Source organism: Trichoderma gamsii (assembly GCF_001481775.2).
Source record: "Trichoderma gamsii strain T6085 chromosome Unknown Scaffold_50.2, whole genome shotgun sequence".
Classification (NCBI taxonomy): Eukaryota; Fungi; Ascomycota; class Sordariomycetes; order Hypocreales; family Hypocreaceae; genus Trichoderma; species Trichoderma gamsii.
This window is the reverse complement of record NW_020171387.1, coordinates 192687-216081: the sequence shown is the minus strand read 5'-3', so window position 1 is coordinate 216081 and position 23395 is coordinate 192687. Positions and strand designations below refer to the sequence as shown.

Below are 23395 nucleotides of genomic sequence, written 5' to 3'. Positions count from 1 at the left end.
CTTGGCTTTTACACCAGCCGGACTCCGGCTTCTAGGCCTGCGCCGCCATGGCCCCAAGATTAATAACCCGCAAGATTGTATTCCCCCAGGCAGGATCCCGATCACGATGCCTGCGAAGCTTTGCCCGCCTCACCACATCCAACACTCGATCACGACCGGTCCTGCCTTTCCTCTTCATCCCTAGAGCGAGCCCCAACTCTGTACGGTGCTATACATCCGAGCGACGACGATGGTGGAAGCACGAGGCGAAGCTCGTGGTGCGATACACCCTCACATTGTGGGGAGCAGTGGTGTGCGTCCTGACGATCCTGTTCGCCATCAATGAAGAGGTCGTGGAACGAGACTTCCCTACGCCACACGAATGGCACTATCTGACGAGGAAATTCTTGCGCGATGCGAACAACTTCAAAGACCCGAAGAATGGAGAGGTCAATTGGGCTAGAGCTTTGGAGCTGTCACGAGGAGTGGTCATCCGGCTGGAAGATCCGAAGACGGGAGGACAGGACGTTGCGAAGCTCTCGGATATCGTCGATCCATCGCTAGAGGTGCCTGGCGAGTTCATCGCCTGCGATATCTCAAAGAAATCCGAGGAATGGCGAAGAGGCTACTTCGAAGCCATCATGCTGGCCGCCAAAGCCGCAGAGCACGTTGACGGCTGGCAGCGAGACATCACGCGCAACATCGTCACCCCTCCCGAGTTCGTCATCGGCCCGTCCAATCCTCACCCATCTCCCATCCCACCAGGCAACCCCTCCGCTCCTCGCGAGGAGGATTGCGAGCTCGCTTACCCGTCCGCCGACAACTGGTATACCAAGATCCTCGCAACCAAAGGCCTGAACCCCCGCCAAACGGTAGAAGCATGCCTGGAATACGCAAGCTTCATGGAGTTCAAGGGCAATCCTCAAGGCGCCGAGTCTCTCTACAAACTAGCACTAGCCGAGGCAACCGCCGATGTAGACCCAAAGAAACTGCCATACGACCCAAAAACCCTAATCCTAAAGGATCGCGCCGAACCGCCGTCAATGAACGTCCTCAGCGCCCTGACAGCCATGACCAACCACACGGCCCGCAAAGGCGACCTCTCTTCCGCCCTCCCAATGTACCTTTCCATCCTCAAAGCCAGCCGCTCACTCTCCAACGACCCACCCCGCACACCCTTAACCAAACCCAAGCGCGAACCCATCTATCAGCAGATATTGAACGTTTTCGCCCCGCCAGATTATCCCCCGCCCCCACCTGATGGGACATCACCCCCCTGGAGGAGCACCCTAGAACGCTGTCAAGAAGCTGCTCTCAATCTATACATTGGCGAAATCCTCTTTGCAACGGGCTCGCGCGACGACGGCCTAGCCTGGACGAGAGATGGAGTCGATCTAGCAGAAGAACAGCTTCGAAACCCGAAAATAAACAACGACGGTCGTGATACGAAATCAACATGCAGAAACTGTCTATCTACCGGGCTAGACAACTGGTCCATCATGGTATCGACATTGGCAAAGGAAGAAAAGGACAAGAAGGCTACAGGATCTCAGCCATCCGTGTTCTCCTTCTGGAGTGGACCGTCACGAGAAACAGAAGGTCGCTGGGAAGCCGAAGAGGCAGTTATTCAAGACCGCGTTAAGCGGACACGGGAATTGTTGGAGGATATACAGGCGCAAAAGCCTGGCATTATGACTTATTTCAAGGTTTAAATGCGAATAGTACGCCAGTTTTATCCCTTTGATGTATTAAAATATGCGTTGTCACAATCATTCTAAAAACACGATTCAAAAACCTCATGTAGTATTAGTAGCAGCTAATGAAGAAGGCCACAGTCTTTGCTTTGCGGTCGCATCCAGATGTGCCTATGTCAGTGTGTCTATACGAATTCGTCTGCCTGCTAAGATGAGAAGAGGAATCTAGAGCTATCAACATTCCAAGAGCGTCTGGAACATCAAGACAGCGTTCCTATACCTTGATTCGAGCTCAAGGCTCTGTCTCCATCTCCTCTGTCTCCATTTCCTTTGTCTTCATCTTCTTTGTCTCCCTCTCCTCAGTCTCCCTCTCCGAGTCTGTCTCCGGCGCCTTTCCAGTCTCTTCAAACTGCTTCCAGCGCTTAATCTGCCTAATATCCTCTTCCAATTCATCGGGATTTGTCTTGATTACGATAGGTTTCTCTCCTTCCGGCAACTCCTCCCAGCTCCGCTCAGTCGTAGGTAGGAGAACATCACAATCAGCCGGAACAAGGAGTGGATTCTCATATTCGAGATCAAGAGCCACCTCCTGGAGATACGAGAGGATATGAGACCGAGCTCGGACAAAAATCGATTCCGTATGCATTGGTTCGGAAGAGGAATAGCATGGGAGGCCCAGAGAGGGGATCCAACGGTTCGAGTTGCCTTCAGGAGGTGCTAGAGGAGTGCCAACGGGCTCATGAGAAAGGAAATAAGCACGACCTCGCTTAAGGACCCTCTGTTAGCCGAATGGTTGCCTTTTGTTTAGTAGGGGATGATATCGTCTTACTTTTGCCATAAAATCCTTGAACTTTTCATTCTTCAGCCCCTCTGACTCATAGACCGGACCAAGGAGGACGAGTGCGCTGATCGTGTTGCCCCAGGTATTCCAGGCTTCCTCCCCGTCCAAGAAGCGCTCCACAATCTCGCAGCTTTCCCCGGTAGCTATGATGTCCACGGTTGCCTTATCGTTGGCCCTGCGCGAAATCACTTCATCGAACACGTACTTGACATGTTCCTCTGCACTATTGTTGCCTGGAATACCGTGGACATTCGGCACATGCTGCACTCCTCTGTGCACCAGACTAGGCAGCGGCACGGCGTTGTTGGCCGTCACAGTGATGGCTCGCTGTCCCTCGGGCCACCAACACGTCTGACCCACGTTTGCCAATACGATGCCTGGAGAAGTGTCATCGCTGCTGGATCCTCTCTGCAGTTTGACAGCTCGGACAACCTGCATGACGCTCCCTTCGTCGATGCCTCCTGGTCCATTGGCCACGCGACCTGCCAGGACTCCAAGCTCATGGGTGGGTTCACCGAATATGACGATAATTCGAGACCGGATCTCCAAGTCTGGAGTGATAAAAATAGGCAAATGAGGCTCCGTTTCCCATGCACCTAAAGGCAGGCAGAGCTTCAGCAGTCCTTCGTGTTCGAGGCGCTTGTGGATAATGTCTTCCATGGCATCTGGGGAGTGGATATGTCAGTCGTGCTTTAATGCAACGGATAATGAACAATATTTGGTACGCTGTGTATAGACATAAGATGCACTTACGGTTAAACTCGAAGCGCTGGCGGGCACAAATACGCGGATTACGGTTCAGGAAAAATTTGAAGTAGTTGTCCGGGTTTTCGATGGAGCGGATTTCATCCTGATCGTTGACAAAGTATCTGTTCAAACCAGTTCGTTAGAAAGATCTGAGAGAGAAAAAGAGTATTTCAAAAGTTGCGCCAGGGTGTAGTAAGGAAGAGTATGAAAAGCAAACAAACCCGAGTCCCTTGAGATCCGAAGGAAATTTGGCATCCGGTGGGAGGCCAGACCAGAGACGACGGAACATGGTGGCAGTGATGAAGAAGCTGGTGATTCGCGTTAAATCTCTTGATATGACTGAGTAGGAAATTGGGAAAAAATGGCTTGATGCCCTATGCTTTTAGAGATAGAGATAGAGAATCGAGTGAAGAAGTCAAGAGCTATTGAGGTGCGATGCGGTGAGGGTGCCAAGTGCAGGAACTCCTCGTTATCTTTTGCAACAGCTCTTTGTTCTCGAGGTTAAGCATCGGCGGCCAAAAACAGAGAGTGCCATGCGCAAAGCCGTGTACCAGCTGCAAACATCCGCAGACAGAGTTGCACACGCTGGCTTAGAGATGGAGCTTTGGCCGCAACATTGACACTGGCAGCACGCGTGGGCGCAGTGACTTGGAGATCATTCAATATCGTGAAAATTCGATGCTGAATGTTTCTATTGTAGTAGTGCCATCATCCTGCCATGCGAGTGAAACACTCATGATAGCAGGATAATAAGCCATATAGATCGATTTTGGACAGTAGTCTTTCCCAGAAGTCTAATGAAGTTAAGACGCGGTACAATCTTGTCATATATTTCCTAATACTATAGGCTAGTCAAAGATCAACATTAAATATCTAGAGCTGAGCAATGAACTCTCTGTTCTAAGGGCCAGCTGCTCTCTTTGCAGATGGACAGTGTATCTGTTAGTATAAATCATTGATGTTGCTAAGGGATATCCAACTCCAACCACTGGCGCCAAATACTCCTTACGTTATGTCCTTTCATTATAAATATTCGTAAGATAAACACCCCGAAAAGAAGCAAAGATCGATTTCCATTCATCATAAAGATTAATTGGGCATGATCAACGTCAAAACGAACTGACTTGATCAAGTATTCAGCGGTTCCGAAACGGATTGCTGATGCTAAAGCGACTTGTGCTGTCACGAGCCATACTGGCGTACGCTTCTTCCATAGCGGATCGCGTGACAGACGCATCTACGATAATTAGGCATTAGCCAAGAGAGTGAGACGAGCAGCATGGGAAACTTACCATCTAAGTCGCTAAAGCTGCTACTGATGCTATGGGTTTCTTCACTGCTTCCTGGCTCTGCAGTTTGACGAGGCGACACGGGGGATGCATGATTGACATCTCTCGTCTTTGTTGGTCGCAGCACCGCGGGTGAACTAGCTGACGAGTCAGAGGTTTGCGAATGATAGGGCGATCTCGCAACTGCCTTTTGATTTCGCTTCGGCTTATTCCGGTCTTGCAATTTCAACGTCGACGACATGTCAGGCGACGACAATGGCGCACTATACGGCTGAAATGCAGGTTCTGATTCGTCATCCTCATCGGGTTGATAGCCGGGAGGATATGATTCCTGCTGCCCAAATCGCGGCGGCCGACGGATGATGCGAGACTGAACCGGCATTGACTCATCGTCGGACGAGGAACTTGAGCTATTATCGGCTGGGCCAGGAGAATCCGCCTTGGCGACTTCAGCAGCAGGCTGTTCGGGAGACCTTGGAGATCTTGGTACTGGCGATTCCATTGGCAATGATGATAGCCGTTTCCGCCCTGGTTCAGCTGCTCGGAGGCTAGGCTTGCTGCCCATTCTAGGAATTGCGCCTCCACCATCTCTCATCACCGTCGTGGTCGCCGAGGTGTTGCGCGACATGGTCGGGCGAGCCGGCGCATTGGATGCAAACGTGCCGCTCTCATTGCGCAGCGCAGACACATCGCGACGTATAGACAGAGCTGACGGCGTCCTCAGATGGCCTAGACCCGCTAAATCGACTCCGGGTATGGGTGACTGGGTAGCAGAGCCCTTGACCGCGGCGGTTGCTTTTCTCACTTGGGCGCGAAAGTGTGACTGATGTCGTTCGTTGAGGTAGGCTACCTGCTGCACTAGAAAATCGACGGGGACTTCGAATCGGTCGGCTCTGGGCATGGTTAGTGGGCAGCTCAGGAGAATGGATCGACACGGCTTTGATAGATGGCATACACTAGATTCCCTGTACATTGTTAGCAACTCGAATATGCTTCCGTCCTCTGGGCCATCACCACCAAGGGTCGTATCATACAGTCAATTTCCTTGTGTCCGGAGAGAATCTTCCACAGGGCCTCATCTTTGGCGACGTCCCAGCTGACCTATGTAGAAAGAGATAAGGTGTTAGCAGGCCTGGTGCGGTGTTGTCACTGCTGCATGTGGTACTAAGGGCGTTAGTACGAGACACATACCGGCGCTGGATCGACAAAGCCCCGACGAGGGATGGGCACCCTGATGAAGACGGTGTATTGCGGTTCTTCCATGAAGCTGCGTGGCGCCTCAGACGGAAGATTGCAAAGGAGCAGAGATGGCGATGGCGATGGTGATGGAGATGGAAAGGGCTAAGAATGAAGCTTTCAGCAGCTGCTAGGAGTCCTGGGTCTCTAGTGACATGCTAACAGTAGTGGGCAGATGCCTGCATGAGCAAAGTTACAGTCCCATGTAGCGCCTGGCGGCTGAGCGTGCCGAACTTAACGGGCTGCATTAGCGCCATCCGCCACTACAAGGCACCAGACGCTGTAGGTACCGCGCCGCTGGCAGCAGGGGCATTGAGATTGATGGATTCAACACAGCATTGAATTACATGTATATCACAGTCTGGGACTTTGCAGTATCCTGTATATGTTGGGTCCTCTGTGGAACTGTACCCATAATCTGCCTCCCCGATCTCGCATCTCCTTGGATTTACAATCTACAGCGTGCCTATATCGTAATCTGAGCAAACTCCCAGTTCTTCCATCTGGCGATGATGTAATTTGAGCTGTATCGACGCTGACACACGATCTATTTGTCTGAGCCACAGCGAGACACAAAATAAAGGGTGATTTAAATTATCGAAAATCGCAGAACAAGATTTCAAACCTACAACTACGATAAGCAAATTAATAGAGCATAGCTTCCATCTAGCTGCATGCCCACCAGCATTGAGTCACGATTAAGGTTCAAATAGCGACTTGATGCTAGCCAAGCCATTTGCTGCAGTTGTGTCCGTCAACGGTATGAATCAATATTCCGGCTGGCTTCAACGCAATAATCAAATGGACGTCTATGTATTAGAAAGTTTATGAAGAAGAAGAAGAAGAAGCACGCAACATTTAGGGACAGATGAACAAACTCCGTGTAGTACATGATAGTATGAGGTAGCGGTCGATTGAAGCCCCGATGCACTTATACTGCGTTAACGCAATGCGTAAAGTACCACTTCTCAGCGGAATGTAACCATAAGCTGCTACACCACATCCAGCATACAATACAACCCAAACCGCCCAGCCACCAACAGCCACTCTTACCTGTCTCCCATCGATGAATAGCACCAAATGCCTTTGCCCATTGCATCCGAAATGGCGCATTCACGACGTCGATTCGTCCGGCGCAAGCCCAACAGGACTCTCGATTGGGTCTAGGGTAGCGCCATAATCAAGCCCCTCGGCGGGGTTGATAGCGGTGCCCCCAGAATATAGCGAGTAAGCTACCTGTAGGTATTATTCCGTCATCGCCCAACACCCAACCCAGGCTCCCAACTTTCTGGACATCTTTCCCACGTTCTACTGATTGAATCGCGATAAGATCCAGCGCCTTATCTGATCAGGTACTGCCACTATCGCTATCTACCTACCCTGCCATTCTTGACTTCAATATTGCCGTCGCATCCAAGCGCGAGAGCTTTAGCGCATAGCTAATGCTCTCATCTAGACACACGATCACGCATATCATCTAACACCTTGGGAGAGTTGCGAAAATAAAGCAAATTCACCGCTTGGCGGGGGAGCTGACAGGTTGATCAACTACCTACACAAGAGCAACACCGACAACAATCACCTCGACGACGAATCTCAGTCGCCATCATGGTTGTCTCCGAGTTGACAGCATCTGCTGTCGCCATGAAGTCCTCGCCGCCGTCGGAGAGAGGAGACAGCAGCGGCGGCAGTGTAGAAGCTCAACTACCGCCTCTCCAGAATCGCGCAAAAGAAGGCGGCTCGCCGTTTGTCAAGGGCTATAGCGATAGCCTTGTGACATGGCAGCTGCTGGACGATGAGTCTGTCGAAAGAGCGCGGAGAGAGAATAAGCTAATCTTCTTGCACATTGGATACAGAGCGTGCCACTGTGAGTCTTGCGCCAGATGGAAACCTCATTTTCGTGCCTCACGGGGCCAATCTCGCTGACACAAATAGTCTCTCGCCTCATGGCACTCGAATCCTTTATGAACTCCGATTGCGCTGCCGTCCTCAACCACTCATTCATCCCCATCATCGTCGACCGCGAAGTGCGCCCCGATATTGACACCATCTACATGAACTACGTCCAAGCCGTGAGCAATTCTGGAGGCTGGCCGCTCAACCTCTTCCTTACGCCCGAACTGGAGCCCGTCTTTGGTGGAACGTACTGGCCGGGCCCAAGCGTAGCAAGGAGAGCTGCAGAGGACCACGGCGACGAGCCCTTGGATTTTCTGGTCATCGTGAAAAAAGTGCGCAATATCTGGAAGGATCAGCAGGCAAGATGCCGTAAAGAGGCAACCGAGGTCATCGCCCAACTGCGTGAATTTGCGGCCGAAGGCACTCTGGGGAAACGAAGCATCGCGGCTCCACAGCAGCAGCAGATCGCTCCGGCTGGCTGGGCTGCGCCGGTGTCCAATCAGCCCGTGGCCAAGGTGAGCGACAGTACGGATGTTTCCAGCGAGCTGGACCTTGACCAGCTTGAAGAAGCTTATACGCACATTGCTGGAACCTTTGATCCGGTGTATGGAGGATTTGGCCTGGCGCCCAAATTCTTGACACCTCCCAAGTTGGCCTTTCTTTTGAATCTGGTCAACTTCCCTGCGCCTGTTCAGGATGTCGTGGGTGAGGCTGAGTGTAAGCATGCACTGGATATGGCTCTGGATACCTTGCGCAAAATCCGAGACGGGGCGCTGCATGACCACATTGGAGCCACTGGATTTGCACGATGTTCGGTTACACCCGATTGGAGCATACCCAACTTTGAGAAATTGGTCGTTGATAACGCTGAGCTTCTACAGCTGTACCTAGAGGCATGGAGAAAGAGCGGCGGAAAGGAAGACAGCGAATTTTACAATATCGTTATCGAGCTCGCCGATTATCTGACTTCGCCGCCTATTGCCCTTCCGGACGGTGGTTTCGCCTCGTCCGAAGCTGCAGATTCGTATGCCAAGAGAGGCGACGCCGATAAGAGGGAGGGAGCCTATTATCTATGGACACGGCGTGAATTTGCTTCCGTCGTCAACGCTGATGACAAACACATCAGCGCCATAGCTGAAGCATATTGGGACGTCCAAGAGGATGGAAACGTGGACGAGGATCATGACCCGAATGACGACTTCATCAACCAAAACATTTTGAGGATTAGAAAAACGCCGGAAGAGCTCAGCAAGCAGTTGAATGTGCCCGTTGCTACTGTGAAGCGAGATATAGAAACTGCTCGGGAGGCGCTCAAGAAGAGGAGAGAAAAGGAACGACCGCATCCAGACGTTGACGATAAGATTGTCGCTGGATGGAATGGTCTGGTGGTATCAGCTTTGATACGAACGGCGGCTTTTCTGAAGGAGCTGCAGCCAGAGAAGAGCCGAAAATATCTCAGCACAGCCAAGAAGAGCATATCGTTTATTAAAGAAAAGCTGTGGGATGAGAAGAACAAGATCTTGTACCGGATATGGAGCGATGGAAGGCACACTGAAGGCTTTGCGGATGACTATGCGTATTTGATTCATGGTCTTTTGGATGTTTTTGATGCCACCGGCGACGAAAGCTACCTCGAGTTTGCCGACAATCTGCAGAGTAAGACTTCAACTCCTGACTCCAGAGTCCTTCACAACTAGACCCAATTATACTGACACTCTCTATAGAATCACAAAACGCCTTCTTCTACGACTCTGCCGGCGCCTTCTACTCAACAACCCCGTCTTCCCCTCACACCATCCTCCGCCTCAAAGACGGCATGGACACCTCGCTCCCTTCAACCAACGGAGTCTCTGTTTCCAATCTGTTCCGCCTTGGCGAGCTCTTAGCGGATGAAAAATTCACCAGGCTCGCGCGAGAGACGATCAACGCTTTTGAGGCAGAGATGTTGCAGCACCCGTGGCTGTTCCCCGGATTACTGGGAGGTGTGGTTGTGGCGAGATTAGGATTGGGACTGGAAGGGAGAACTGTGGATGTGCGATACAAGTCAACGCGACGGAAAGCGTAACTGGAGTTTACAAATCACAGCTTTTTCTTACAGTTGGTTCCTATGTGGCGATGTGTTTTGAATAGGGGAAGTCGGATTACTCGAGGAGTCTTTTTTCTTCTTCTTCTTACAGGCCCTTTCTTTGGCTCTTCTTTGGTTTTCAGGGAATTTGAATGGTTTGAAAAAGGGTGTCTCGGTGGATCATGCTTTATTGATACTCAAGAGACTACAGTGAAAATAGACGTGTTATTCGGGTTCAAGGGTATCTCTTCTACAAAAGTGTATGTATGCCTCTTCCTCATCACGCCCAACCTACCTTATTACCTACCTACCTAATACCCTAACCTTCCTCCTCCCTTTGACCAGATTAAATCTTTTTGTTTCCAAAGCCCAGCTTTCCTTTCCCCCCTCCCAAGAAAATTCATCATCATCATCATCGTCCGAGTTGAATCTACATACAGAAAAGACATTTGCCCTCCATCTTTTTTGTTACGTGTATGTATGTGTGTGTGCTCGTTCTCCAAATGCTCGCTCGTGGAACTTGCCGCTTAATCAGAAAAAAAAAGACAAGAAAGATGATATTTTTTACCCGCCAAGCTTTGAAGATGATCATTAAAAAACTAACCAAACTGGAGAAAACAATTTGAAGAATCTCCGTCATGCTCGATCCCCGGTTGTCCTATTCATTAATCCCGAAAAGAAGTCGTGAAGCTGCTCGTTGTCAAAGTCTTTTGCTATGTTGCCAACGGCGGCTTCTGGTTCAGCCGAAGGAGAGTCGGTTGCGATATGTGCGTTGCGGTCCTGTCGAAAATGTTAGTTAGATGATGGGAACAAATCTTCATGCCGAGATGAAATCCTACCTTAAGGCGTTGCAACATATCGTCAGCATCGACCTGGATACCGCCCATGTTGAATTGCACCGGACCGATATGCTCATTCACAGTCTTCTCGTCATTGAACTCTAGTTTCCTCGTTGAGCTGGAAAGAGGGCTATCCGTAGCCTTCTCGGGTGCCTTTGACTTGTACGCATCCAAAATTTTCAGCTGCCGTTCAAGGAATTCCTGCGTATCCTCGCTTTCAATTGCGATTTCTGAGCCGTCGTTCATCGCGCTCTCTACGACGGCGAGTCCTCCACTGTTCGGATCTCTGCACCACTCTTCGTAGAGGGCAATGGCACTCTCGATTTGAGGGGGCTGGTTTGAACCATTCTCATCGTCATCCTCGGGATCAGGAAATGCCATGCTTGGGGGAGCGGCCCCAAGAGGTAGCTTGATATCCTCGGACCAGTATTGAGATACCTTTTCTGTGTCAAATGAGCCGCCAAGAACTCTAATCTTGCCCCATGAGTCCCAGTTCGGCGGCACGACAATCTTATCTCGGTCAATCACATTGTGTTTCAGGGGCTGTCGCTTTAGGAGAGATGTGATGCCGAGGGTGGAGTGAATAAGAATAGGCAGCTGAGAGGTCGTACTCTGTGAAGTGTAAATGAGAGAAGCACCGTCTAAATTATGTTAGACACCAAAAGAACAGCATATATTTCAAAGATGGATGAAATACTTACGTCGCAATAAGACTGTTCGTAAATTCTGCAGAACTGCGTCAAAGTCCGGCTCTTTCCACCCCTTGCTCTTTTCTAGAAAATCGATTTTTTGTGACTAAGGTCTGTTAGAATAGAGAGCGTAAATAATGTAATGTGTCCCCGACTTACATTCTGACACACCACGCACAATGGCAGGCCAAGAGGCTCAGTCCACTCGCCTGGACCAAGCGGCAGTGAGCCATCGCTATCGCCGTTTGCGACGGTGGCGGAGGGAGTACCGTCCAGGTTGACCGAAGAGCTTCCTCTGCCCCTCTCTTTCCAAGCGTTCATGACATCCTCCATTTCGGTCTGCACATCTCTACTCAGGTGTTCCAAGACCTCTTGGAATACTTGCAGCCAGGTCCAGATTTGACGAAGCCACAAATGCGGTTGCGACCAATCCAGCAGTATTACCAGCGCAGTATTCGGTATCGTTTCGGGCGTGAGCAAGGGGGCAACGAGCGAAGCGAATTCGCCTGACGGCTGGGAAAGAAGGTAGAGAGATACTCGAGCAAGTGTATCTATCAACACTATTAGTCACCAACGGCATTCACACAATCGGGCGGCTCGACGCGGACTAACCATCCTGATCTGCGTCGAGAACATCATAGTACGTATAACCCAAAGCATAATTGTTCGCAATCGGCGGAATCTTTTGTCGGTCGAAGTTGCGCTTCGGTTCAGATCCTGACAGAGACTCCAGGAACTCTCGCTGCGATTCCGGAGTGCCTCCTGAGTGTACGGTCAGCTACCACCTGAAAGCTGGAGCAATCTTCCATGAGGAGGGCGCTTCCATACCCATGACTAAAAGGTTCTTTTCCGGTAATCGCTTGCCGCTGGCAACTGACTCTAGCATGGAAGTCCACAAATTCCTCTTTGGCTCGCCATCTTGACTGCCGCCGTCCCTTGATGTCATCGTATATGTTGATATCCTGTTCGCCATGGTCACAACCCCCGCACCTCGGAGATGGTAGCTTCACTAAACCAGAAATGCCTGCAAGAAGAGATAGAAGAGTTCGCCTAGTCAAAGCACATGCGTGGTCGTCCGTATTGAGCGCGCTGACTTTGTAGCCGAGAATATTATAGGGGCAAGGCGCGCGCTTGATGTCGTTGCAGTCTGAAGGTGGGATGATGGAGATCTAGGGATGTTGGTGGAGCATCTTGCTGCTGAAGATATACCGACGGTGATGCGACGTGGCGGAGATAGCCTCTGCGCCGGCAGACTACTCGTCAATATCTCGTCTAGCTCCGGCTTGAGTATTAGGAACAGGACGACACAAGTCTTCGAGACAAGAATATTTACCCAGAGCTTGCGGCAGAAGCTCCTCGCTCAGGGTCGCTGCTTGAGCTTGTCGGTCCGGGAGATGACCCGGCACAGTACAGCTCTCAGCGCTAACGAAAGCCCGAACAGCGGTGGCCTTTAGGTGCCATTGCAGCTCGTAGCCTTGCAAGTTAGCAGCTACTGTAGATCGCTAGGTACATTTCAGCCTTGCATGACATCTGCGATAATCTCTGCCTTGCAACACAGCACAACGTCCTTTTTTTGCAATATTTGTTGACAAAAAATCTTGCTTATTGAAGCAGTCACCATGAATCAGATACGCGCCATTCAGGCGCTCAACAAAAAAGAGATTGAAAATGGAATGTGAGTCTGCTGTACTTAAACCCTCCGCCAACCATCAATTGCGAAGCGCAAAAAGCTAACATGCTCCAAGTTCACCAGACGCGTCATGGCATGTAGATTATCGCGACACAGCCTTTGTCTATTTCGGCGGCCTCCCATATGAACTTTCCGAAGGAGACATCATCACAATATTCTCCCAATTCGGCGAGCCGGTATTCCTCAAACTCGTGCGCGACAAGGAAACGGGAAAATCCAAGGGCTTCGGCTGGCTGAAATACGAAGACCAGCGGAGCACAGATCTAGCAGTGGACAATTTAGGTGGTGCTGAGATTGGCGGCCGGCTATTACGAGTTGACCATGCTCGGTATCAAGCCCGAGACGACGAAGACCAAGACGAATACAAGATTGGCTGGGAAGATGTCCAGCGCAGAGAGGGCAAACCTGTGTCCGACGATGAGATGAGCGAAGAGGAGGAAGTTCAGAGACCAATGCTACCGGAAGAGAGAGAACTGGCTCTGTTGATGCGAGATCACGACGACGACGACCCGATGAAAGGCTTCTTGATTGAAGAGAAGAAGAAGGAGGTGGAAGATGCGCGGCGGAGAGCTGATAGGAAAGAGCCATCAGACAGGCACAGACACCACAGACACCACAGATCAAGACGAGACAAAGGAGATGATGGCCGACACGAGAGAACTCGGAGGGAAGAGGGATCGGAGAAAGAAAAAAGACCTTCAGAGAGAGAATCAAGACGAGAAAGATATCGAGATGACTCGAGAGAGCGCCATAAGCGGCACAGAGATGTTTCTTGGGGAGATTCTCAAGAGCGGGATAGGCGGCGGGACAAGAAGCCTGAGGACAGACGATCACATAGAAGAGATGAGGACGGCAGGTCAAACAGAAGAGACGGCGACAGACGAGATGATGACCGGGAAAGACGCAGGAGAAGGAGAGAAGACGACGACGACAAAGAACGTAGGAGAAATAGAAGCAGATCTCCACGGCGCCGTCAAGATTAACATCTAGTTCAAAGCTACAACTATAGTGCCCAACAGGGCGATTACCCAAAATATTCCCCCGTCTCTTTCCAAACATAACTATTGCTGCCCACCCAAAACGCCATGTCTCCGTTGCATGTGAATCAAATCATTCGTTTACCCTTGGATATCTCTTCCTTCTTCCTTGCCTTGTCTCATGAATTCCCTAGATATCGTTTCCAGCCTTCGCGGACGCAGTGCCGCTTTCCGTCATCGCCATCGACCAATGTGAATTTTTCCCATCGTGCGTCTTGACCTGCGCCAATAACCGCAAGGCTATCCTCGCTGATCCATCCAATAACTCCCTTGGGAGGCCGTGTGGTTCCCAACACGGTGCCCTCTGTGAAGGGTATGCCGCCAATCATGGACTCGTTACCGGCCTCGAAGGGTACTGAAGCAAAAGAGTAGACGTCGGAAAACATTCGCGGCATAAGGGGGATTTTACTGAGAATGCCCCATTTCCCTACATCTGCGTCTGAGCCTGCACTTCCTGGCTGCGGGCTACGATGAGCGCTCGGCCGCCGGGGATGGGGTACGTCGAAGATGTGAAGCGTGGATTTGTCAGATGTGCAGGCCAGTAATGATCCAGACGGGGAGAAGGCGAGGGAGAAAATGGTTGCTGGGTCGATCCCCCTGCGAAGTTCTGCTAACCTGGCGCAGTTGCTAGTCGAGTATACACGGATAAGAGTTCCAGTCTCGCTGGCGCTGGCCAGCAACTCTCCGTCTGCACTTAGCTGAATAGCTTTGAGGGCAGATGAGTGAGCCGGGATGATGCTAACATTACCCGTGCCAAGCTCTACGAGCTGGATCTGTCCCGTTGTGCGGCCTGGGAAGGCAAGCTTCTTATCTGAGAGACAGCATAGGCCGAGGACGTTATCGGCCGTCTCGTATACGTGAAGCAGCTCTGGAGGCTTAGCGAAGGAGTAGACGCGTACGCTATTCTGGAGGACGACGACAATGCGATCCCTACTCAGCTGGACGCCCCGGATAGCACTGAGAGCTGAAATTTCCAACGCAATTTTGCCTTTCATGTCATCCCATATGATGGCCTAGAAACATGCCCAATCAGATATCCATTCTTGATGATAGTGCTGCAGGATAAATAGGAATAGATACCTTGTTCATGGCAAACTTTGGAGATTTACCGCCGCCAACAAGAGCGAGGTAATTTGTCGTCCCCATCATCCGTACCAGGCCGATGCCGGCATTGAAATCTCATCGGATGTTAGCTGCATTGCGTATAAATAGCCAGTATGTGCCATGATCATCACGTACCTCTTGATGCTTTGAGCAGACATGATTTGGTATGAAACACTATATATCATGTGGCGATCTCATGGTCAGCTGGCTAAAAAGTCCGGTTTTCATCAAATGGTCCGCTATTTGGCATCTTACCGCATATTCCTGACTCCAAACCCACGGAAAAACAGCTAGAGTCTTTGTTGAAGGCCACAGATAGAACCGCCGTGGGAGAGGATGCCTCTATAGGCGGTCGTACATTCATCGCGGGGAGAGAGCGGTTTCACCCGAGAGGGATGTGCAAAAAGATGAGCGAAATAGAAACGAAAAATAGAGAGAAATTCAAACAAGCCTTGAGCGGGATAGTTTCTCGTATCACTCGTGCTCTAGATGAAGGAACAGTTGCTTCCTGGCTTCGTACACAAAGCGTTCACGCTGGGGGTATCACTGGGTATGTTCGGATGTTGTTGACGGCGATGCCCAGCAGCTCGGCAATCTTGGGTGGACTCTGCGGCGCGCGGTGGTCGGTCACTGCAGCTGGGGCCCCGCCAGCTATCGGCTTTAGAGGCTGGAATTACCAGCAACATAAGCTTGAACGCTGGCCGTCAGCAACGAAGGGCATGAATGCATCTGCTACGGCGGTCCTTGGAAGCGCATGGACGCACGAGGATGGAGAAGGGAGAGACTGTGAACGATAGGGTTGCAGACGCTGCGAAGGGCACATGCACCTGGCTGTCAAAGTTAATGGCGACTCTACGGCGCGAGATATGTGCATATGCGTACATGTACCGTTGAACTTTGCTGCTATTTGAAGTTTACTAAGGCGGCTACTGTAAGCTGGTACCAGACTACAGTGCAGTACTGCTGCTAATTGTAGACGGGAGCTGATGCGGAGCGACCCAGGCCGCGGGCATTTGGTGCTGGAGTTGCCGTGGGGGGCCGCTGGGCGCGTGGCCTTATAGCGGGACAGCACACTAGACATGAGTGGCCCGGCTGCCCCTTTCAATCTTGAGTCGCGATATGCATCTTGGAGTATTGTAAAGTGCGGACTGGGGGCAATGCCGGATATGAGCAAGCACATGTGCGGTAGAAATAGTGTATGAGAACATTGTAGCCATGTACTTAGCCATAGAGAGCTGTAGTATCGCCAAAAAGACACAGAGACCGTTAGTTGAGCAGATAAGACGCCTTGGATGCCCTGTGTAGATGGTAATACGAGTTGGAGCAAGTCTTCAAGTGTACATGTAATTAATTGCTGCGTAGCATTTGAATACGAGGCGGCTCAATACCGTCTAGCACAAAGCGCAGTATGTTGGCAATTTTCTGGGGAACAGGGCCAGGTGCCTAATACAGGTAGGTCCCTATAAAAGGCCACTTGGGCATTTTCTCAAGCATACATGCAATCTTCGCTTGCTCGTATTACCTTATGCCCAACCAGCCAGGCATATGATAACCGCCCATTTCGTAAAATCAAGATGGAATGAGGTGGTGTGAAGCAGAAAGAAATTTGATGGCGAGATTCACTTCAGTATTATCAAGTCTGCACGTCTCCTTCTGTATGCTGTGCTCCCAGATGAATTTCCGTAGCCTCGTACGGAGTACTGTACTGCTATTTCTCTGTCCGGGTGCATCTGTTAGTGCGTTTTGGGATTGCATGATTTCCAGCCTAGGTACTCCTGCAGTATTTTCTTGAGAGCCAGCACTGCCGTTCCCCGCGCGGCACTGGCAGCAGTACCTCCGCTGTACCTAGCGCCTAGTGCCAACCGCCGCCGATTCTCGTTCGTAGTAGGGAGCTACAGGCCAGGGCCGTGGGTAGGGGCGGTCTGCTCTTCTGGGCCTAGCTGGTGGCCCCCCCTGAACTGAAGGTCCAACCCGACAGCTCTGCAGGCGTGAAATTGGACTCGCAAACGCCAGATACAACGCCTTCTTCCCCTTTAGCTAGCACTTCCCCTGGCCTCTAATCACCGCCACCAAACCGCCCCAATTCTTCCATCTTTTTCCCCCATCAAGAGCTTCGTCTTGACCCATTCCTCTCTCTTCACTCTCGTTGCTTCTGCATATCCTCACCCACCGTTTCAAGGTCCCTCCCTCCCTCTACAGTCGCCTCTCATGATGTCCTCCGTACGTCCAATTTCCCGTCTCCCGCAAATCTTTTTGGCGTGCCATTCCAAGAATAGGGATGCACATGCGTCGCTTCCAAGACATGCTCGTCAGGGCGATGCTGCGGCCCACGCCACGGCTTTTGGCACGAGAACGCGAAGAAACTAACCGCTGTTGACGCCATAGAAGGTAATCCGCCGAAAGAAGAATGTCAAGAAGGGCATTCAGTTCTGCCTGATGGTGTGTGGTGCCTCTGGCACTGGTACGTCGCTGCCCTACCCATTCGCGATACAATTCGCCCGCCCGCAGCTTCAAAGGGGGATTTCCAGACTCACATTGTGCCTCTGTAGGCCGAACTACCTTTGTCAACACGCTCTGTGGCAAGTCTGTTCTCGAGCATAAGGAAGCCGACGATGCTTCCAACGCGCACATTGAGGAGGGCGTCAAGATCAAGCCCCTTACGGTTGGTACGTGATTTCAGACTCCATTACTGTGGTTTTCTGTCCAAATTCCGCTAATTGCTTCATCAGAGCTTGAACTTGACGAGGAAGGCACCCGAATCTCGCTGACCATTGTCGATACCCCTGGATTTGGCGACCAGATCGACAACGAGGCCAGGTTAGCCCCGCCCAAACACCCTTCACCCATCACCCATATCTCGACGCATGCACGCTAAACCATCAATTATAGCTTTTCAGAAATCGTTGGCTACCTCGAGCGACAATACGATGATATTTTGGCCGAAGAGTCTCGTATCAAGCGTAACCCTCGCTTCAGGGACAACCGTGTCCACGCCATGCTTTATTTTATCACCCCTACCGGCCACGGGTAAGCTTTTTCCTTGTGTCACCCCAGTGGCTTGTCCGCTAACGCGTCGTGGTCGCCAGGCTCCGAGAGCTCGATATCGAATTGATGAAGCGTCTTGCGCCCCGTGTCAACGTTATTCCCGTCATTGGCCGAGCCGATACTCTGACCCCTCAGGAGCTTGCAGAGTCAAAGAAGCTGGTCATGGAGGACATTGAGCACTACAGGATTCCCGTTTACAACTTCCCCTACGATATCGAGGAGGACGATGAAGATACTGTTGAGGAGAATGCCGAGTTGAGAGGTCTCATGCCTTTTGCCATTGTTGGCTCAGAAGATGTGGTCGAGATTGGGGGCCGCAAGGTCCGTGCCCGCCAGTACCCATGGGGTGTCGTTGAAGTCGAGAACCCTCGTCACTCAGACTTCTTGGCTATTCGATCAGCCCTTCTGCACAGCCACCTGGCTGATTTGAAAGAAATCACCCACGATTTCTTGTATGAGAACTACCGTACCGAGAAACTATCTAAGAGTGTGGATGGCGGTGCCTCTGGGTAAGTACAGTTGTGATCTGCTAGCATCCTTCGCAAACTAATGTGAGAACAGACTTGATAGCTCCATGAACCCTGAGGACTTGGCTTCCCAGTCTGTCCGCCTCAAGGAAGAGCAGCTCCGACGAGAGGAGGAGAAGCTGCGCGAGATCGAGCTCAAGGTCCAGCGCGAGATCAACGAGAAGCGACAAGAGCTGCTGGCGCGCGAATCGCAGCTTCGCGAGATAGAGGCCCGCATGCAGCGCGAGACTGCCGCCGCCCAGGCGTCCCCCGCGCTGGATACCAGTGTCACCGAGGAGTAGATTCTCTCGAATCACATATTAGGTCTTTCTTCGGCATTATAAAAGTAAATTGCGACGTTGGTCTATTTATCGCTGCCGGCGTTGGGTTTTACCTCTCCTACACAAACTGAAGAGCAAAGAGATGAGAGCACCCCTCTCCCAGCTGCTGCAGAATCGAGTTTGATTTTTACTTTTTCTATCTGTTTAATTTATTGCGACCTACGACAACTCGAGAAGTGACCTTGGTGGTTGAGCGAGAACAGGGGCTGAGGGAAGGGGAGTTTCATGGTGGAGTATACGGAGAGGATGAATGCCGTTGGAACAAGACGACGTATACCCCGACGAAGGAGGGTCTCTCGAAGTGGCAAAGGTGGAAATATGCGGCTACTCGGCATAGCATTATGCGAAGCAGAGCTATATGCGTGCTTTGGCATCTTTTGGGAGTTTTCGTATTGCTGCCCAGCCTCTTTCTGTACACCCTCGCAAGGTATCCTAATTTTTTTAAAGCTGCATCAGTAGCCATCTGTTGTTAAATGTGGTACCCCTGTTTTTTTAACTGCCTTTTTTTATTTATTTCTAGCTACTGTAGTGGACTTCTAATGCAGGTATCAAATACATTCAAAACCTTTACGTTTAAAAACAGCTTGTCTTTGGTTAAACTTGGTCAAATCGAATGTTTGATGAATCGAAAGGAGCTATTTATTCCATTCAATACACTGAGAATCTGTTGCGCAACAAGAGAAGAAAGACTGAAGGCAACAACCATAAGAAACAAGAGAGAAGAGATGAGAGAAAGAAACGAAAAGACAAAAGGAAAAAAGAATAGCAATAATTATCCGGTGCACTCCTGTCTCACTTTAACCCATTATCCTACATTTGCGGAGAAAAAGACAAAAATCACAATAAAACACCCGACAGCCCATTTGAGCCTTAATCACAATCTTGGAGCTCCTGCATGAAGCACGAGCCGAGTCACAAACAACCAGCAGTTCACCAGCTTTAGTTGTTAGACTGGCTGTTGAGAATGCGCAGAATAGCGAGGAACAGGTTGATAATGTCGAGGTACAGGCTGATGGCGGCGGCAATCTCCTCCTCGACATGGTGGTGGCGCATAATCATCTGCGTATCAACAAGGATGTAGCCGCTAAAGATGAGGGCCGCGAGCCCGCCGTAGATGAGTTCGCCGGTGGAGCTGTAGGGGAAGAACATTGCCATGAAGCCGAAGATGACGAGTCCCCAGAGGGCGCCGAACAGGTAGGGCATCCATGAGGTGAAGTCGTACTTGGACTGGCTGGCAAAGGCCGTGAGGAAGACGAAGATGCCGGCGGTGATGATTGTCGCGCTGAGGACGATGCGGGTGTTGTAGAAGGAGACGATGACGGAGATGGAGTAGGCTTCGGTGAGGGTGAAGAGGGAGAGGAAGAGGAGGTTGGTTGGGTAGGATTTGCGCTTCCAGTAGGTGAGACCCATGAAGATCATGGCGCCGAAGAGCTGGAAAACGACGAGAGGTTAGCTATGTACATAGAGTGTGGTGTATTGGGGGCGAAACAACGTACCGATGCCCAGACAAGGGCCGGGTGGCTTTGGATCCAGTTCTTGTATGCATCGCTGAAGAAGCTGATGGAGCCGAGGGCCGCAGTAGCGATGAGTTGGACGGTGAGGATGCTGTAGACCTTGCGGACAAATTGGTTGCGAATATCGACGGTGGCTTCAGCGACAGAGCCTCCAAACTAGAAGAACAAGTGACGTCAGTACAAGAGACCATTTTCCCTGTTTCTAGATATAAAGCAGAATAAGAGGGTTCATAAGATGTTGGGATTAGAAGGACAGCGGAGCGGCGAAGGCATGGCCGTTCTTTTTGCAACGTACCTTGAAGTCGTCGGGAATGTTGTCATCGCTGCTGCGCGGCTGGGCAAACAAGCCAGGATCGTGCGCCGACGACGAACCCTCGGCTGCGGTGCTGCCGTACGCGGGCGGTGCGTGGGTGTAGTCGTCGTCGGGCTCCTGCTGGGCGGCGGGCTGGTATTTCGCGGTGGACGCCATGGTTTCGCTCCTCAGTAAGATTTGTTCGTGGATGTTGAAAGGAAGATTTCGTTGTTACAAGATCCAAAGGAGACGCAGGAAAGGTGATCGCTGTGGCGGAATGAATGATGTCGACTAGGAATCACTGGGTCAGGTGGGGAAAGTGGCTGATGGGAGGCGGCTTTTTTGGAGAGTTGCTTTGGGTGCCTGGAGGGTTGATGTGGCTGTGCAGGAGATTATGGTGGAAGCCTGCTGAGATGTGATTGGCTGGAAGCTGGAAGCTGGAAGCTTCTGAAGCTTTGGTCCCCTAAAAAAAGCCGGTATGGGAAGAAGCTCGGGCTAGCACTAGGCGAGATGTCTGCTGCAGCTTAATATTGACATGCTGGCACAGAACCCATAGAATAAGGCAGTCCAAGTAGATTCCGTCTTGGACCCGCGCGGACATGCAAGATGGGATTTCCGTATGGGGCAAGTATGGAGTACCTATCCAGTAGTCACAATTACGGGAGAGTTTGATTGCTTTTCAAGTGCTACCGCCAAGCACTTTGATCCCCGCCTCGTGCGCTGTAATAATCTTGGATATGGTAAGCTGTGGCATAAGATGGAAAACCCTTGCGTAAATCAGGGTCTACATTAGGGTTGACTTTGTATTTTTGAGGTGGTACAGAGTATGCGCGAAAGGAATATCATTGGTTTTAGCTAGTACGAGGATACTTTGTGTTTAGTTTGGCCCTGATTGCTGCCAACAGAAAAGGGGGGCCTTGTTATGAGCATATTAATGACTGTGTTTAAATTTAATTCCTGCTTCTTCAGATGGACATCCGTGTATAAAGTGGTCAGCTGAGAGTGTCTTTGATATAGATAAAATGCTGTTAATGAACCCTGTTCAGGAGACTTGAAAAAGGCGACTCAACTTCACCTATTGCTTATTTTATTCAAGTTGATCGGTCTGCAGGCATATGTCATACTAAGAGACAGAAAAGAAAGCCTGCTGTATCAAAATGGGTTGAGCCATTTGCAGACCCTTCAGGCATCCATACGCTGCAAATGATCAGATGACAGTGGGATATGCGTATTATAGAAGCTCCGCCGTTAATCATGTCATGGACGCAAATTGTAGGCCCCACCCCCACTTGATCTTGGTTGACTAAGATGAGATTTATTTAGATGTTAAAGAAAGCTGTTTGTCAAGCAATAGTCTTGGAGATAGTAGCAGCATACTATGAGTAAAACATTGCAGCGAGATGCTCTTACAGTAGCAGCAATTAACTCTACTCCCAAGGTTATTCGAACGAATGTGAGTAATTCAAAGATGTATACCATTGGATTCTTACGCAGAGGCAGATTCCTGCGCATATCCAAGAAGAGTCGCTGTGTTTCTTGCACTCAACAGCCTATACTCGGCCCACGTGTGCGGGGATTCGCAGTTCGCTGTCCTTGTGTGCTCCAAGAAGCGACATCCGGATATGGTACCCACTAGAACGCAGTCACTTCTGAGAATGACATTGAAAAGCAAATATACCTCTCTGGTTGTGTAGTATCACACAGTAATGATATTCCTTGTCATCGGAATGAGAGAGGAGTTATGGATCATCACTACCCAGTACTTGCCTTACTCGTCCAACCTACCTAGATCGCTAGACAGCTAGAGTCAGTTCGACGAAAAAGCTCGACTCGCACGGGCCTCTGAACAGTTTCAAAAGAGGAGAAATAGGCAAGTCACCATTGGTGCCCACCGCACACTATAGCCGCTTGAGGGCTGAGGTTAATTCAGGGAGGGCGAATCACCCGCTGATGGCGCATCAATTGATGGCGCATTTGTTGAGTCCAGGGGCGCCGGGGGACCTTTAGCGAGGCGGCTTCAGCACACCTCTGCAGCGCCAAATCCACTAGCGGGTCGCGCAAAGTGCCCTGTACGTGTTAGTGCATGCGGCCGACGCACCGCACTGTCACTGGTCCGTCTCCCCTCACCGCTTAAGAGTTGGCGTTTTTTTCTTGTGATGTTACTTGCATGCTGTATGTAATGAGAGCGTATTTGTTATAGTGGGACTTTTGAGAAACGTCATTTGAGCCGGGGAGGGGAGTGCCTGAGACGAAAGCAAACGAGCTGCGTCTAAAGTGTTGGATCAATGTGATGTGATGTGCAAAGCGAGCTGACTGCTCATATTTTGCTGGCACCAACGTGCAACAGCTGCTATAAGTTGGTTGTTTACTGAACAACAACAAGACATACGCTGGGAGTTGAAATTATTGATGAATGCTCCTAATTATACTAGGGCAAGCAGACGGAATACAGTACAAGTTCTCGTCTGCTAGCACTACACAGGACAGGACAAGGTACCGGCGTAACTGTGCGAGGTACAGGCACCGGCAACAGCAGGTTTTGGCTTCGTTTGACGACTTACTCGCATCTACTGCTGATCCCTCTGATCTGG

General features: G+C 50.7%; 10 protein-coding genes across 10 annotated transcripts; 5 read left to right on the top strand and 5 right to left on the bottom strand.

Moving 5' to 3' along the window:
* Positions 1-47: 47 nt before the first annotated feature.
* TGAM01_v209753 (hypothetical protein) lies at positions 48-1691 on the top strand (the record flags this gene model as incomplete). The annotated part of the gene is made up of 1 exon (XM_018807616.2): positions 48-1691. The coding sequence occupies one exon, from the start codon at positions 48-50 to the stop codon at positions 1689-1691; it is 1644 nt and encodes a 547-aa protein (XP_018659101.2).
* Positions 1692-1965: 274 nt separating this feature from the next.
* On the bottom strand, positions 1966-3550 carry TGAM01_v209752 (hypothetical protein; the record flags this gene model as incomplete). Its single annotated transcript, XM_024550629.1, has 4 exons — positions 1966-2439; positions 2503-3179; positions 3268-3383; positions 3483-3550. The coding sequence occupies 4 exons, from the start codon at positions 3548-3550 to the stop codon at positions 1966-1968; spliced, it is 1335 nt and encodes a 444-aa protein (XP_024404639.1).
* An 847-nt stretch (positions 3551-4397) lies between these two features.
* On the bottom strand, positions 4398-5813 carry TGAM01_v209751 (hypothetical protein; the record flags this gene model as incomplete). The annotated part of the gene is made up of 5 exons (XM_018807618.1): positions 4398-4498; positions 4554-5443; positions 5506-5515; positions 5585-5651; positions 5742-5813. The coding sequence occupies 5 exons, from the start codon at positions 5811-5813 to the stop codon at positions 4398-4400; spliced, it is 1140 nt and encodes a 379-aa protein (XP_018659103.1).
* A 1039-nt stretch (positions 5814-6852) lies between these two features.
* Positions 6853-6966, top strand: TGAM01_v209750 (hypothetical protein; the record flags this gene model as incomplete). The annotated part of the gene is made up of 1 exon (XM_024550628.1): positions 6853-6966. The coding sequence occupies one exon, from the start codon at positions 6853-6855 to the stop codon at positions 6964-6966; it is 114 nt and encodes a 37-aa protein (XP_024404638.1).
* Positions 6967-7394: 428 nt separating this feature from the next.
* Positions 7395-9747, top strand: TGAM01_v209749 (hypothetical protein; the record flags this gene model as incomplete). The annotated part of the gene is made up of 3 exons (XM_018807619.1): positions 7395-7653; positions 7722-9338; positions 9407-9747. 3 exons carry the CDS (start codon positions 7395-7397, stop codon positions 9745-9747), a joined length of 2217 nt encoding a protein of 738 aa, XP_018659104.1.
* A 636-nt stretch (positions 9748-10383) lies between these two features.
* TGAM01_v209748 (hypothetical protein) lies at positions 10384-12248 on the bottom strand (the record flags this gene model as incomplete). The annotated part of the gene is made up of 6 exons (XM_018807620.1): positions 10384-10527; positions 10587-11227; positions 11288-11381; positions 11435-11826; positions 11888-12037; positions 12104-12248. The coding sequence occupies 6 exons, from the start codon at positions 12246-12248 to the stop codon at positions 10384-10386; spliced, it is 1566 nt and encodes a 521-aa protein (XP_018659105.1).
* A 646-nt stretch (positions 12249-12894) lies between these two features.
* On the top strand, positions 12895-13955 carry TGAM01_v209747 (hypothetical protein; the record flags this gene model as incomplete). The annotated part of the gene is made up of 3 exons (XM_018807621.1): positions 12895-12950; positions 13021-13513; positions 13557-13955. The coding sequence occupies 3 exons, from the start codon at positions 12895-12897 to the stop codon at positions 13953-13955; spliced, it is 948 nt and encodes a 315-aa protein (XP_018659106.1).
* A 166-nt stretch (positions 13956-14121) lies between these two features.
* Positions 14122-15470, bottom strand: TGAM01_v209746 (hypothetical protein; the record flags this gene model as incomplete). Its single annotated transcript, XM_024550627.1, has 4 exons — positions 14122-15015; positions 15083-15180; positions 15242-15280; positions 15362-15470. The coding sequence occupies 4 exons, from the start codon at positions 15468-15470 to the stop codon at positions 14122-14124; spliced, it is 1140 nt and encodes a 379-aa protein (XP_024404637.1).
* A 1844-nt stretch (positions 15471-17314) lies between these two features.
* Positions 17315-18959, top strand: TGAM01_v209745 (hypothetical protein; the record flags this gene model as incomplete). The annotated part of the gene is made up of 7 exons (XM_018807623.2): positions 17315-17326; positions 17492-17567; positions 17656-17772; positions 17836-17923; positions 17996-18133; positions 18193-18660; positions 18713-18959. The coding sequence occupies 7 exons, from the start codon at positions 17315-17317 to the stop codon at positions 18957-18959; spliced, it is 1146 nt and encodes a 381-aa protein (XP_018659108.2).
* A 978-nt stretch (positions 18960-19937) lies between these two features.
* Positions 19938-20981, bottom strand: TGAM01_v209744 (hypothetical protein; the record flags this gene model as incomplete). The annotated part of the gene is made up of 3 exons (XM_018807624.1): positions 19938-20429; positions 20495-20668; positions 20808-20981. 3 exons carry the CDS (start codon positions 20979-20981, stop codon positions 19938-19940), a joined length of 840 nt encoding a protein of 279 aa, XP_018659109.1.
* Positions 20982-23395: the final 2414 nt, after the last annotated feature.